Below are 15,439 nucleotides of genomic sequence, written 5' to 3' on the forward strand. Positions count from 1 at the left end.
CAAAGAGACCCAACTGGAGTCCAGGCGCTGCTCCTTGCTGGCCCCACCTTACACTTGGCGGGTGCAGGAGCCAGACTCCCAGGACTGCTCCAGACTGAGGGACGCCCGGGCCCCTCTGTGCCAGCCATGGTGAGACGCCGGAGGCCCCGGGGGCCCACCCCCCGAGCCTGACTACACTGCCCCAGGTCGCCTTCCTCCGGAAGCCCGAGATGCGGGGGGCCGGGAGGCGACACTCCTGGCTCCCCAGAGAGGCGTGGGTCTGGGGCTGAGGGCCAGGGCCCGGATGCCCAGGTTCCGGGACTAGGGCCTCGGCAGTCAGCAAGGGTGGGGACCAGGGGCACCCAGGGAAGGTCCCCCACACCCACCAACGCCAGCTCCCAGCCATGGAGCCCTTGAAGAACCTCTTCCTCAAGAGCCCGCTGGGGTCATGGAACAGCGGTGGCAGTGGGGGCAGTGGGGGCGGCGGCGGAGGTTGGCCAGAGGGATCCCCGAAGGCGGCAGCTTATGCCAACCCTGTGTGGACAGCCCTGTTTGACTACGAGCCCAATGGGCAGGACGAGCTGGCCCTGCGGAAGGGCGACCGTGTGGAGGTGCTGTCCCGGGATGCAGCTATCTCAGGCGATGAGGGCTGGTGGGCGGGCCAGGTGGGAGGCCAGGTGGGCATCTTTCCGTCCAACTATGTGTCTCGGGGCGGCGGTCCGCCCCCCTGCGAGATGGCCAGCTTCCAGGAGCTGCGGCTGGAGGAGGTGATTGGCATCGGTGGCTTCGGCAAGGTCTACCGCGGCAGCTGGCGAGGCGAGTTGGTGGCTGTGAAGGCAGCTCGCCAGGACCCCGATGAGGACATCAGCGTGACAGCTGAGAGCGTGCGACAGGAGGCCCGGCTTTTCGCCATGCTGGCACACCCCAACATCATTGCCCTCAAGGCCGTGTGCTTGGAGGAGCCCAACCTGTGTCTGGTGATGGAGTATGCTGCCGGCGGGCCCCTCAGCCGTGCCCTGGCTGGGCGGCGTGTGCCCCCCCATGTGCTCGTCAACTGGGCCGTGCAAATTGCCCGTGGGATGCACTACCTGCACTGCGAGGCCCTGGTGCCTGTCATCCACCGAGACCTCAAGTCCAACAACAGTGAGTTTTGGGGAGCATGGGTGGAGGGTGGCATGGCCCAAGTACACACCTACTGCCAGCTCTCAGCTGAGCCTACCTGGGGATCTACTAGAGGCAGGAGTTCCTCCCCTTGGGGAATCTGAGTTGACCAGGGGTGCCCATGGACTCACACTAGCCCCAAAGCAGGAGTCCCAGGCACCCAACAGAGTCCTTCATGCCCCATCCCCAGAAGGAGTCCTTGACCCCAGCTCACAGCTGCCAAGTTAAAAAAATTGGAACCTCTCACGTGGACCTTAAGCAACTTGCCTAACCGTGGCCACTACCTCAAGGAAGGAGAGTGCTGGATGCTGGCACCCTCTCATCTTCAGGGAACTCCCCTGAAGTTCACCCGTTGTCCTGTTGGTGCCTCCTCCCCCCTCCACTTGTGGTGGGCAGCTCCTCCAGAACAGAAATCTCAAAGGGGGAAAAACCACCCCCTTCCCCTGCCCCGTGGTGGTCAAAGCTGGGGCGAGGGATGGAATTCTGGCCCCACCCCTCCCCCCCTGGCTGCATGATCTCTAGCTGGTTATTTCAACTCAGAACCTCGATTTCAGACTCTGTAAAAAGGGAGTGATCTGGAGGGTGAAACGGCTTAACAGGCTGGGCATCCGATGCCCAGCACACAGTGGGTCCTCAGCCATGGGTGTGGATGTTTGAAGGCTGGATCACCAAGAGGGCTTTGCCTGGAATCAGCACTTGGGAGTAGGCGTGGCGGGGCTAAGAAAGACTCAAGCAGTAAGGCACTCCATCTCCAGCCATTTCAGGTCCTACACACTGCCCAGCCTGGGCCCAAGACAAGCAAGTGACGGGTTTGGAGGGCTTTCTGAAGCAGACGAGCTTCACACCAAGCCCAAAGCAGGGAGTGTTCAGAAAGGTACCCAGTTGGATGCAGGGCCTGACAAGAGCAAAGGCAAGGAGGCAGGCCGCAGCACGGTAGTGGGGACCTGGGCTGCGCCTGCTGGGGGCTGAGGTGCAGCTGTAGAGCAAAAGGAAGGGCCGGTGAGGTCACTGGAGAGGCACGGGTGGCTCTTGGAGGGGTGCGCATGGATATTTTGAGCCTCCTGGCCTGGGCTGAGCATGGATAAGAGGCTTGTGGGGAGCAGAACACCAGGGCCCAGTGATCTCCAAGTCCTTGCCAGGGCCAGAGGGACCTGGGGAGGCCTGCCAGCGACCCCACCCACTCCTCCCGTCCACAGTAGGGGGCAGATCCCACCTCTCAGCCTCCCTCCTGGGCCCTAGCCATCTAGGGACCCCCACTCCCTGCCCCAGCCTGAGGGGGATTCCCCGAAGGCCTGGGGGGAGGGGACTCCCGTCTTCTGTTTTTCCTCCAGTTTTCTTTCCAGAAAAAATGGAACAATAGCCCAGGCTCCAGCTCCCCACCCTCCCCACCGCTTCCTGCGTTTCCTGCTGCCCCTGGGCCGGCTTCCTGCCCCTGCTCCAGCCTCTGCTCTCTCCCCAGCCCAGCTGCCTGCAGGGGAGGAAAGAGCTGGGGGTAGGGGGTTTGTGGGAGAGGAAGGAGCCAGGGATTGCGCCCCTACTCCCCCCACCCCAGTTCCCTCCCAGAGTCTGGGTGGTGGTGGTGGGAAGGCAGGGTGCCCTTAGCCTCGCTGAGCCTGGCCTCCCACCTCGCAGACCCCAGTCTTAGGCCCGGGCTGCTGTCTGCGGCATTGGCGGGGGGAGTCCCTGGGATGGGGGGGCGCAGGCAGGAAACAATGGCGTGATTTTCCTGGACAATGGGGGCCTTGTGAGGAAGCCTGGCAGGGAGAGGAGGGGGAATTCTCTAGGCCCACGAGTCACAGGACTGACCAGCCAGCCCAGCCTGGGCCTGACCTCCCCCAATTCTCCACCAAAGGACCCCCCCCCGCCATTGGAGACCTGAGCCAGGCCTCCCAGAAAGGAGAAGTAGGGACCATGGGAGGGAAGCGGAAGAGGCGTAAGCTGCCTAGGCCACTCCCAAGCTTCACAGAGGCAGCCCAGGAAGGGGGCTGGGGGCCAGGTCCCTTTCAGAGGCCAGGGAGCCCTAAGGGGATGCTGGGAGGGGGATCTCTAGCCCCTTCTCCTCTGAGTGACCCCTGACCGCCCCATCCCCAAGGTCTACATCAGACACCAGAAGAGCAACTTGGGTTGGAACAAATTCAAGGCCCTTGGAGAAAAGCAGGGGACACGGAGGTGAGGATAAGGCTTCACAGGTGTTAGGTCAAGCTGGGGGGTAGGAGGCGGCAGAAAGGCCACCAATGGAAAGAAGTCCTGAGACTTTGAGTGAGTTGCTGCCCCTCTCTGGACTTCAGATTACCTGACCAAAAATGGGGGGCTGGCCTCCCAGCTGGAGATACTGGCGCAGAAGGTGTTTCACCAGTCCGTGAGGTACCACAAGTGGCTAGAGGCCCGACTGAGAAGCAGCCGTGAAGAGGATGGGTGGGTCATAGCACCAGAGGAGGCGGGAGTCCCTCCCCAGCCCCAGTACATGGATCCCTTTGCCTGGTCCCTCTCCAGCTACCTGCCCCAGCCTGCTGTGGTTCTTCTCTGGAATGAACTTTCGCAGAGCTTACTGAACGGTCCAGTTCTGAGCCTTCAGCAGCCGGGCCGGAGGCTGTTGTGAAGCTGGAAGTAAGATGTGATAGAGGTTGGAGGAGAAAGTCAATCTGAGAGAGATTAACAGCAGAATCATTAGGACAACTGTCAGATCCTGTGCGAAAGCTTTAAAAAGCGTGATCTCGCTGGACTCGCCTGGCGGTCCAGTGGTTAAGACTCTGCGCTTCCTCTCTACAGGTGGCACGGGTTCCATCCCTGGTTGGGGAACTAGGTTCCCACATGCCGCTTGGTGCCGCCAAAAAAAAAAAAAAAAAAAGTGATCTTGTTTAATACTCATGATGACCCTCTGAGGTGGGTTTTGTCATCATGCTCAGCTTTAACTGTTCAGTACTCAGCCCCAGTTTGGCTAAGAGAAGAGGGTAGATTGCAGGATCATTCTCTGAATTTTGAGAAATTGTGGGAAGATTTGCCAGGCACGGTGGAAGGATGAAGATGGTTGTTAAAGGCATATAGACATCAGGTAGGACAGCTGATGGGCAGCTGGATCGACTTCTGAACTGGAGCTCCCAATGTGGGAGGTGCCAGTGAGGAGGGGGCAGCTGGCACCTGGGAGAGTCCAGGACAGCCTGGGGGCAGTGGGCCAAGGTCAAGGGGAGGCCAGGCTCTGAGGAATGCCAGCATTGAAAAGGCTAAGGGTGGGGAGGCCCTGAAGGAAACAGCAAAAGCAGCCAGAGGTCCTGGGAGCCAAGGACAGCAGGGAGGGGTTGAACAGCAGTGCCAGATGCCCCCATGAGGCCCAGAGAGCTCGGCCAGCAGCAGGATCAGGAGTTGTGGCTTTAGACCTAGAAAAGCGAATACCCGGCTTCTGTCACTCCTCTAAGAAGTCTTCCCTGACTCGCCAGACTGTATTAGGTGCCCGTGTCCTCTGCCCCCACTATGGTGCTGTCACTCTGGGCAGGATTGCTGAGAGGTGTGCCCTGAAAGGACGTGTGTTCAGAAATGTCATTGGCTTGGATGTCACTTGTCTACAGTGCAGTTGGCTATAACCAGGAAAGTAGAGAGGCCTCTTCAGAACCTTGAAAATTCTATGATTTTGTCCTCTTTTTATTCCTCTAAAACTTCTCTCCTTTGAGCCATGCTTTTCCTGGTGAGAGATTTGCAAGCTGCTGCTTCTCCTCTCTGTACAGAGTATGGTGGCCCCATTTGGGACAAAGCCATGAGCCCTTGCCACGTCTATCCACTACTACATTTGTCCCAAACTCCTTTCTAGCCAAGAACCACCACTTTCTTAGACCCCTTTCTCTCTCTTCACATCCAGCTGCATTAGTGGATATCTTTTGGGATCTTTCCCCTGGGAGCGGCTGCGCTAGCCACAATGGGACATGGACACCAGGGGTCTGTAGTGCCTGCTGGGCTTCCTTTCTCACCAGGGGGTTCCCTCCTGCTCCCCACCCCGAGGCAGGTTCTGATTCACACTCCTGCCTCAGCAAAATGACAAGACACAGGTTTCTCTTGAAATCAAAGTTACAAATGCTGAGAGGCTGCCATATTGCCCACTTCTTTTTTTTTTTTTTTTTTGGCCACACCGTGGCATGTGGGATGTTAGGTCCCCAACCAGGGATCGAACCTGCCCCCTGCAGTGGAAGCGTGGAGTCTTAACCACTGGACCACCAGAAAGGTCCCCATATTGCCCATTTCTACTCCATGCAGTGTTAGGACAAAGTTAGAGCACTGGCTTTGGAACCACACAGACCAGGTCGTGGCATCTGCTTTATTTGCACATGCCCTTGGTTAACTCAAATTATTGCTCAGTTTCCTCTTCTGCAAAATGGGGATAATGATGTCTACCTCATAGATTTTTTGTGTGTGTGAGTGCTAATGCTGAGTGTAAAATGCCTGGCCTCTAGTAACCCCTTGGTAAACGTTTCCCAGCATTGTGCTTATTGTCTGATTCTACCCCAACCCCAGCTGTGAGCTCTCCAGGGCAAGATTCAGACCAGTTCACCTCAGTGCCCCCAGTACCCAGCCAGGATGTCCGTCAGATGACAGTTTGCTCCCAGCTCCTCCCTTGTCCCCACCACCTGAGCCTGGAGCACCACAGCCCTTCCTCTCTTCCCCAGTTCTGCTGCTGCAGCCCATTGAAGGTGACGACATGGAGCACAAGACCCTGAAGATCACTGACTTCGGCCTGGCCCGCGAGTGGCACAAAACCACGCAAATGAGTGCTGCAGGCACCTATGCCTGGATGGCTCCCGAGGTTATCAAGGCCTCCACCTTCTCTAAGGGCAGCGATGTCTGGAGGTGCGACTGGGTGGAGGCTGGACAGATACGGGGCTGCAGAGGGCAGAGGTGGCTGCCAAAATCTAGGGCTGGGCAGACAAGCAGAGCCCAGAGGGAGGGACACAGACCACTGAGCTCTTGGCTGCCTTGGGATGAAATGGCAACGAATAAGTAGAGGAGGGGACATAGACCCTTTGTCTCACCCACAGTTTTGGGGTGCTCCTGTGGGAACTGCTGACTGGGGAGGTGCCCTACCGTGGCATCGACTGCCTTGCTGTAGCCTATGGAGTGGCCGTTAACAAGCTCACACTGCCCATCCCATCCACCTGCCCCGAGCCCTTCGCACAGCTCATGGCCGGTAAGGGGATGGGGCAGGAGGGTGAGGGGCAAGAGCTCCTTGGCCCAGGACATATCTACTCACAGACCCCTTCTTATCCTGTCCCCCCTCCACTCCGTTTCCCCAGATTGCTGGGCGCAGGATCCCCACCGCAGGCCCGACTTCGCCTCCATCCTTCAGCAGTTGGAGGCACTAGAGGCGCAGGTCCTGCGGGAAATGCCGCGGGACTCCTTCCATTCCATGCAGGAAGGCTGGAAGCGCGAGATCCAAGGCCTCTTTGACGAGCTGCGGGCCAAAGAAAAGGTGGGAGGAGTCGGGGTCCCAGGGTTGGAACGGGACGCCGGGAAGGAATGTCTCCCCGGTTTCCATGGGGCAGAAGGTGGGGGTGAGCGTCTGAGACCGTACCTGACTGACTCCACCGCCTCCATTGTCCCGGGCACAGGAACTACTGAGCCGCGAGGAGGAGCTGACCCGCGCGGCGCGTGAGCAGCGGTCACAGGCAGAGCAGCTGCGGCGGCGCGAGCACCTGCTGGCCCAGTGGGAGCTGGAGGTGTTCGAGCGCGAGTTGACGCTTCTGTTGCAGCAAGTTGATCGCGAACGGCCGCACGTTCGCCGCCGCCGCGGCACCTTCAAGCGCAGTAAACTCCGCGCGCGCGACGGCGGCGAGCGCATCAGCATGCCGCTCGGTAAGGGGCGGGTCCCAGCACGCCGCCCGCCATTGGCTTCGTGGGCGAAGGGGTGGGGTCAGGCGGGTGTGCTGGCCACACCGGGATTGGTCTAGGGCGTTGGTGGGTGGGCCTGTGAGCTGAGGCTGGAAGGGGTGGGGCCAGGAGTGTGTTTTCGTTTGTGGGCGGGTTTTGGCGGGAATATTTGCATGTCGGCCTGGGAGTGGCTACGGCCGGGAAGGGGCGGGGCTCATGAAAGTTCTGAGAAAGCCGAGGGTGTGGGATGGGCCGCCTCCTGGGAATCTCCGACTCCCCTGCGCTTCTCCGGGTAGAGGTCTACTTTCCTTACCGAGAGCCCGGGACCCAGGAGGGCAGTGAGGCCGACCCCAGTCACCCAGCCACTGTGCCAGGCCCTGTTCCAGCACTGCCTGCGTGGCCTGGGAGCTGCCGAGGGGCCCTTCGGGTTAGGATCCAGTCTCTCCTTCACCACAAACCTGCGCCCTGCTTCCCCCCCAACCCCAGACTTCAAACACCGCATCACCGTGCAGGCCTCTCCCGGCCTGGACAGGAGGAGAAACGTCTTCGAGGTCGGGGCTGGGGACTCGCCCACCTTCCCCCGGTTCCGGGCCATCCAGTGTAAGAAACTTCGCCTCCCCTTGCCCATGCCCTTACCCCCAGACCTTATCCTTTTGTCAGTCAAACCTTATCTTTGGAAGTAGATCCTACACACTGTCTCCTCCTCTTCCCCCCTGCTCCCAGGCTCCCTCCCCTATCCGTCTAAACTGGTACCTCTAAGTTCCCCAAGCAGCATGCATTTTACAACTTTTTTCAGTCTAGCAATTGTATGACACTATGTCCCATTCATTTTCCTAAACACTTTGCTAATATTAACTTAATTCCTCACGAAGACCCTGTGAGGTAGATGTCCTTGTTATTATATAAGTTTTACTGATGAGAAAAGTGAGAAACGTAACTGCCTAATGCTGCACAGCTAGCAAGTGGCAGAGTCAGAATTCAAACCCACGCAGTTTGCTGCAGTGGCTGTACTAACTACTAAGCAGCAAATGCCGGGTGAAGAAGGACTAGATGAGATGCCTCACTGCCAGTCCCAGGACCCCACATCCACCTACACCGCCCCAGTTCTGTTCAGATTCTCTGTGGCCCAAAGCTCACGCTGGGAATGGGATGGGGCCCAGCCTGACCCACACCCCACCCCCATCCTCCAAGAAGTTGCCCCTGGAGCTCGATTCTCATGATGGGAGGACAAGGATCAAGGTTCTTGACCTCAGCTCAGACTCCTTCCATTCGCCCCTCCCCCTGCCCGCCACAGTGGAGCCTGCAGAACCAGGCCAGGCATGGGGCCGACAGTCCCCAAGACGTCTAGAGGACTCAAGCAATGGAGAGCGGCGAGCATGCTGGGCCTGGGGTCCCAGTTCCCCCAAGCCTGGAGAAGCCCAGAACGGGAGGTGAGTGCCTGAGTGCCACCCACCTAGTGTCTTCTGCCTCCCAACAGTCCTGAGATTCACGAAGCACAACTCCCTTCTTGTCCCCTCACCAGGAGAAGGTCCCGCATGGACGAAGCCACGTGGTACCTGGATTCAGATGACTCATCCCCTTTAGGATCTCCTTCCACACCCCCCATGCTCAATGGTGAGTGGCCTTGTCTCCCCCCAGCAGACTATTGCTGCACTCCTGTGGGTCCCATGGGGAGGCTACAAGAAGCCAGCCTGCAAGGCAGGCCATTCCTAGAACTCAGGTCTGACCCATCAGCCCACAACTGAGCTGGATCCAGCCTAGGCCTCAGGGACCCTATTCAGGGCTGGCCTGCAAGAGGGCTCTCCCCTGGCCCTGTGGCAGCTGCTGTGCCCTCAGCAAGCTCTAGGGAAGACAGGAAAACAAGGAACGGTGCCCCCCATTTGGGACCCAGGGGAAGCTGGGCCGAGAGAAGAGAAGGAAACTGTGCATGTGGGGTGGAGCTAGACAAGTGGCTGCCACACTGTGCTTCTCAGAGTCCCTTCTGGGGAGCCTGTAGGTGGAGAAGAGGATAAGAAATCTGAACGGGTGGGGATCTAGGGCCGACTCACTGCATCTGGGGCAGTTCTGGACTTTTCTGTTTTCCATAATGGCAATAGCACTTACTGTGTGTCAGGAATTCCATCCAAGCAACAATCTCATGAGGAATTATTATACCCATTTGAGAGATGAGAAAACAGAGGCTCTGCGAGGTAAAGTAATCTGCCTAAATCCCCCAGCTAAGGATTTGAACCCAGGGAGACTTTGACTCTCATGCTTGTAGTGAGCTTTCCCAGAAACTTTCACTTGAAGAAAGGGTTTCTCACGTACAAACTACTTGGGAAGCTAGGGGGTTAGCAGAAACTGGGGCTCCTGTGTCAGAGGGACAAGGGCTCAGCTCAGCACTGCCCAGCATTGGCAGGGACTAGAAAGTTGCAGCCTCCCTTGCCCGTGGGTCCCTTTAGAGCCCCCAGCTGTACCTGCTTCTCACAGCCAGAATATAGGACCTGGCTTAGCTGTTATCAGACCAGAGTCCTATTCAGCAAACAAGTTAGACTCACTCCTCTCACCCCACCCAGCGCGTCACCCCCACCATTACCTGAGCTACATTTCACAGTAACAACAACGGCAAACGTTTATTGGGTCCTTCCTATGTGCCATTTTATAGAGGAGGAAACTGAGGCACAGAGAGGTTAAGTGGTTTGAAATAGGGCATACTGCAGAACAGGTATTTGAGCCCAGGTCTGACTCCAGAGGCAGGGCCCTGGAGCCCCGTCTGCCACACCATTTTCTGCTCCAGCAGTTGCATTGCCCCAAGCTAGCTGTGCTGCAGGCACTGAACTGAGAATTGGAAGGCCAAGGGGGCTGCTTGGAGTCACCTGCTCTAGAACGTCCCAGGCCAGAAGGGTCAATGGAGAACTTGAGGTCCTGTTAACCTGGGTGTGTAGTCTGAAGGAGCCCCTGACCATATTCTGCAGATCCATTTGGCCTTACCCTCCCTGAGCTCCCACGAGCAGGGACACAATGGCCTGGACCTCATCTTTCTCCGGCTTGCCCTCTTACCTAAAAGGATATCACCTGTCCCAGCCTAGCTGCTGGCTGAGCACTTGGTTCCCTTCGTGCAAGCCCACCCTCCAGCCATCTTGGGCCCACCCACGAGTGCATGACCTTGACCTCCCAACCACCCACAGAGTGAAAAACCTGGCTAAGAATCAAAGACCCTGTGAGATTGCCCCAGGCATTAGCCACACCACCGGGGAGCCCCGTCTCCCACCCCTTGTCCGCACCTGGGCGTTCTGGCCCTGGGGAACTGGTTGCAATGAGTGGCAGATTGGTGGGCGCAGTCAGCCTGCACTGACAGCAACTGCCCCGTGAAGCTTGTTGCCCTGGAGCCACTAACTACCACGTGGCCGTGGCCGTGTCCTCTCTGTGAGGCCCCACAGAAGCGATTTCACCTTCATCTCTGGGTCAAGAATGGTTTTTCTGCTTTCTCCTTAACAACAGGGTTGCCAACTCTTACTGCCAGGGAGCTTAGAGGCAAATTAAAATCCTTGCCGAGTTACCTGGGGCAAGTCGCTTACTTTTGGGGACCTCAGTTTCTCAGAATATCGGCCTCAGGAACTTCTTTCCATTCTTAGTTTGTGTGCTGACCTCCAGCTTCACTTAACTTTGTTCCATTTTTCTTGCCTGTTTTAAGCATGTTTTTCCCCTGTTCTGTTTAAACTCACTGTAAATGATCAGTTTCTTCACCTGTAAAGTAGGGTAACAGCAATCACCTTACGTGGTTGTCACAAGGATTATGAGAATGGACTCTTCCATCAAACATGTATTGACATATATTATGAGCCAGGCATCAATGTGCTAGAGATCAACACTGCCCTGACCTCGGGGAGGGCCTAGTCTGGTGGAAAAGCAGACTCAGAAATAAACAAGGACAGTAGGCAGTAGTACGTGGTGGGGTGAGGGCTGTACAAGGCAGAACATGAGCAAGAACTGCACAGGTTACAGGGGGATTCTGGCAAAGCTTCTAAAAGAGGAAAAACCTCTTGTTTTCCTCTCCATTCTACTCACTTCACTTCTGATGGCTGGGGGTTTTCCCCACACCGACCAATTCTGAGACACCAGCTGGGGGTCCTACAATCCAATCCAATTCGAACACTGCCTACCTGGAGTTCGTTTGTGGCAGACCCCACAGGTTAAGGGGTCAGGCCCACAGGACTGCCCCTCCCCACTTCAGACACCAGTTGTAAGTTCGGGTTGTCACCTGTGCTCCCCACCAACCAGCTATAAATCAGAGGTCCCCACGACCCCCTCGTCAGATCTGATAATTTGCTAGAACAGCTCACAAAGCTCAGGAAAGCCATTTACTTACTAGATTACCAGTTTATTAAAAAGGATACAGGTCGAGAACAAGCAGATGGAAGAGATGTGCAGGGCAGGGTATGTGGGAGGACAGAGTTTCCACGCCCTCTCCAGGCACACGCTACTTTCCCAACACCTCCACTGGTTCACCAACCCAGAAGTTCTTGGAACCCTTTGGCTGGGTTTTTATGGAGGCTTCGTTACGTGGACAGGATTGATTGATTAAATTGTTGGCCATTGGTGACGCGATTCAATCTCCAGCTCCTCCCCTCCCCAGTGCAGGTGGAGGCTGAAAGGTCCAACCCTCTAATCACATAGTTCGTTCCCTTGGCAACCAGACCCCATCCTTAGGAGCTTTCCAAAAATGACTGCATCACTATGAACTGAGATGTGGTTAAAAGAGCTCCTTATGAATAACAAAAGGCGCTCCTTTCACCTTTATCATTCTAACACTTAGGAAATTCCAAGGGTTTGGGGAGTTCTGTACCAAGTATGAGATGAAGACAAAATATATACTTTTTTATAAATCAGAATGTCACAGCTTCACAGAGGATGTGACATCTCAGCTGGGTCTTGAGTGGTAAATAAAGGATCACTGAGAGAGGCGGGGAAGGTGTGCTGAGCGGAGGGAATAGTGTGTGTACAGCCGTGGGGCCCACCACACCTGAGGAAGAGGAATCCTGGCTGGAACTCAGAGGGAGAGTTGAGAGCCAGGGACTCACAGGCCTGAAGCAGCAAATGGGGTTCAGGCCTGCATCCCCTCGGTCTGTGGAGCCCAGTGCAGCCCCAGCACATGGGCCAGCAGATGCTTGTTGAATGAATGAGTGAAGCTGGAAAGGCAGGCAGGAGCCAGTTCAGGAAGGGCCTGGAAATTGATGGGGGAGTTTTTAAGCAGACTTGTCTTTAGCAGATTTGCATTTTAGAAGGCAGTGGCCACTGCAGGGGTGGGGTGGGGTGGGGGTATAAGAGTCAGAGAGATGGGGGGAATTCCCTGGCGGTCCAGTGGTTAGGACCCCTGTGCTCTCACTGGCAAGGGCGCAGGTTCAGTCCCTGGTCAGGGAACTAAGATGCCGCAAACCGCATGGTGTGACCAAAAAAAAAAAGAGAGAGAGAGAGATGGGATAAGGGTTGTGGCTGAGGACAGGGACCCCAAGCAAAGTCCTGGTTCATAGCAGAAGCTCACGTTTCCCAGCTTTGCATCTCTTCCTCTGGACGCCCAGCCCGGTGCTCCACTCCAGGCAGGCCCAAGGAAGAGAGAGAAGGCTCTGAAACCCAGACAAGGAGCTTAGACTTGCTTCTAGTGGCAGTGGAAAGCCATGGCAGGTTCTAGAGCTAAGGAGGACCTGACAAAACTGGGGTTTGTGGGAGCGCATCACAGACTGCCCTACGTCCTCAGCGACAGGTTCCCCAGACCCACCCCAGGTGGTCTAGAATGGAGTCGGGCCAACCCTAGGCCCACAGGTTAGGACACAGATGTCCTGAAATCCAGGGCTGTTCAGGCTTAGCTGAGCCCTTAACCTCTCCAAGCCTGGGGCATGAGGATCAGACGACATAACGCCCCTAAATCATTCAGCTCAGGCCTGACACAAACAACTCATCTCTCTGAGCCTCAACTTCCTCATTTCTGGAATAGGGACAGTGATGCGTGCCTCTCAGGGCTGTTGTGTACATTGGAATTGACCCGTGTGCTACCGCTGGAGGGGGGGTGGGCAAGCAGAAGGACCAGGGCTGCCCAGCCAGGAAGGAGGTGGGCACAGAGCACGGGTCCCAGACCTGTCCCTGGACCCCTCCGGATACCCACTGAGGCCACTGAGGCCCCAATCTGGCCTCAGCTTGCTTGCTGGTGCATCCCCTGCCTGCCCTCCAGCCCACCCTCCAGGTCTGGGCTCCAGGGCACCTGGTTGCCTCCCAGGCTTTGCTCCTGCTGGTTCCTTAGACTGCGATGCCCGCCCCGCCCCTCCTGAAAGGCCAGAATGTGTGTCTGCTGGGGGTGGTGCGGCGGCCTGGGAGGAATTGGGCTGGCAGAGCAGTGGAGTCGGGGAAGCTGTCGGAGGGGAGCGGAAGTCAGTCCTTGTTCCAGGGCCGCCGAGGGGTCCCCCCGAAGTCGGCCTAACGTTTGTACCCACCACCAGGTAACCCCCCGCGGCCGAGCCCGGAGCCCGAGGAGCCGCGGCGGCCGGGCCCGGCGGAGCGCGGCAGCGGCTCCGGGACGCCCAAGCTGATCCAGCGCGCGTTGCTGCGCGGCACCGCCCTGCTCGCCTCGCTGGGCCTCGGCCGCGACCTGCAGCCCCCGGGGGGGCCGGGCCGCGAGCGCGGGGAGCCCCCGCCAACGCCCCGCGCCCCGCTGCCCACTCCGTCCCCGGCCGAGCCGCCCCCCTCCCCGCTCATCCGCTTCTCCCCCGAGATGCCGGACGCCCAGGCCTCCCCGCTGAGCCCCGACGCCCCCGGCTCGCCCTCCCCCGCGCCCCTGCTGCTGGAACTGGGTGTCCCCGCCGGCCAGCCATCAGCCAAGAGTCCCCGGCGCGAAGAGGAGAGGCGCGGTGAGTGGCCTCTGCCTGGTGACAGAGGGGAGGAGGGGCTGGTGGGGACGTGCAGGGCAGTACGGCTGGGGCCACAGCTGTCTGCTGGACCCCAGACCGCCCCCTCAGGGCGATGAGGATGCACCGTAGGGAACTGAGTTCCCCGTTCTGCCATCCATTGGGGCGGGGAGCGGGGGCCGGGCCAGGCCAGTTGTGAGATAATAGAAATAATGAAAATGATGACGCTAGTGAACTCCTACTGGTTGCTTACTTGCGCCAGGCACTGTTCCTAGTGCTTTACAGAGGTTGCCTCATTCAATTATCGAAACAAGGCTGTGAACTAGGTACTCTGGTTATACCTATTTTTTAGATGAAATATCAAGGGACTCCAGGCTCCCACTAATAAGTGGCCGAGCTGGGATCCAAGCCCAGGTCCCTCTGCTCCAGAGAACTTCTCACTCTTAACTGCTACGTAGTAAACAGATGCGCCACCAAGCATGAAGGGCCATGGAAGCTATGAGTCCCGTAACTCACTGTACAGATGAGGAAACTGAGGCCCAGAGCAGGGCAGTGCCTCCTGGGGACACCCAGGAGTTGGTGACTGCCTGACCTCGGCCCCCTCCTCCTCCCTTCATAGGAAGCGCCGTCTCGCCCCCACCAGGGATATCACGCTCCGCTCCTGGCACCCCAGGTACCCCACGCTCACCGCCTCTGGGCCTCATCAGTCGACCTCGGCCCTCACCCCTTCGCAGCCGCATCGACCCGTGGAGCTTTGTGTCAGCCGGGCCACGGCCTTCACCCCTGCCCTCGCCACAGCCTGCGCCCCGCCGGGCACCCTGGACCTTGTTCCCAGACTCAGACCCCTTCTGGGACTCTCCACCCGCCAACCCCTTCCGAGGGGGCCCTCAGGACTGCAGGGCGCAGACCAAAGACGTGGGTGCCCAGGCCCCGTGGGCGCCAGAGGCAGGGCCCTGAGTGGGCCGGGCTGCTCCCCATGCGCCCACCGCCCTCCAGGAGCCTCAGCATACACTGGAATAGGAGCCGGTCATGCCTCTGTAGCTGCCTTGGTTTCGCCCAGGGACCCCGCCCCCTCTGGGGGTCAGGAACACTACACTGCACAGGAAGCCTTCACACTGGACGGGGGGCCTGCACCCCTCCACACCTGCAACGTGTGGGTCCCCCGACTTACCCGCCCCACTGGGGCCCAACACTGTACCCAGCTGGTTGGGAGGACCAGAGCCTGACTCAGGGAATTGCCCCCAGGGGTGGTGCAGGGAGGAGGGGAGGTGCAGGGGAGAGGGGCCGGCCTTAGCTGTCACCAGCACTTTTGACCAAGTCCTGCTACTGTGGCCCCTGCCCCGGGGCTTCGTGCCTGGGCCCCCCTGCCCCGGGGGTCATCTGGGGCCGGGGCTCTCTGGGTGCCTTCCTGCTGCCCCGGCCAGGGTTGGGGCCATGGCCTCGGGATCCAATGAAGCCAAATAAACTCCCCAAGCTGTCTCCCCAAGCATAGCCTGTCACTTTCTTGGGGGGTAACCAGGGGATCCAAACCGTCACATGACCCTGGTGACCTCATGCCCTCAGCACAATGGCAG

General features: G+C 58.3%; 1 protein-coding gene across 2 annotated transcripts; it reads left to right on the forward strand.

Annotated features, from left to right (window-relative positions):
• Nucleotides 1–383: 383 nt before the first annotated feature.
• MAP3K11 (mitogen-activated protein kinase kinase kinase 11) lies at nt 384–14,958 on the forward strand (the record flags this gene model as incomplete). 2 transcript variants are annotated; one of them, XM_079708703.1, is made up of 10 exons in its annotated part: nt 384–1,122; nt 5,733–5,973; nt 6,162–6,310; nt 6,417–6,592; nt 6,732–6,975; nt 7,477–7,590; nt 8,285–8,420; nt 8,513–8,604; nt 13,461–13,868; nt 14,485–14,958. In XM_079708703.1, 10 exons carry the CDS (start codon nt 384–386, stop codon nt 14,820–14,822), a joined length of 2,637 nt encoding a protein of 878 aa, XP_079564829.1. In that variant the 3' UTR covers nt 14,823–14,958. The 2 variants fall into 2 exon arrangements, with proteins under 2 accessions (XP_079564829.1, XP_079564830.1); XM_079708704.1 differs by having other exon boundaries at nt 5,793–5,973.
• Between the last annotated feature and the right edge of the window lie 481 nt (nt 14,959–15,439).

The sequence above is a fragment of the Hyperoodon ampullatus genome (genome assembly GCF_949752795.1).
Source record: "Hyperoodon ampullatus genome assembly, chromosome: 7".
Taxonomy (NCBI): Eukaryota; Metazoa; Chordata; class Mammalia; order Artiodactyla; family Ziphiidae; genus Hyperoodon; species Hyperoodon ampullatus.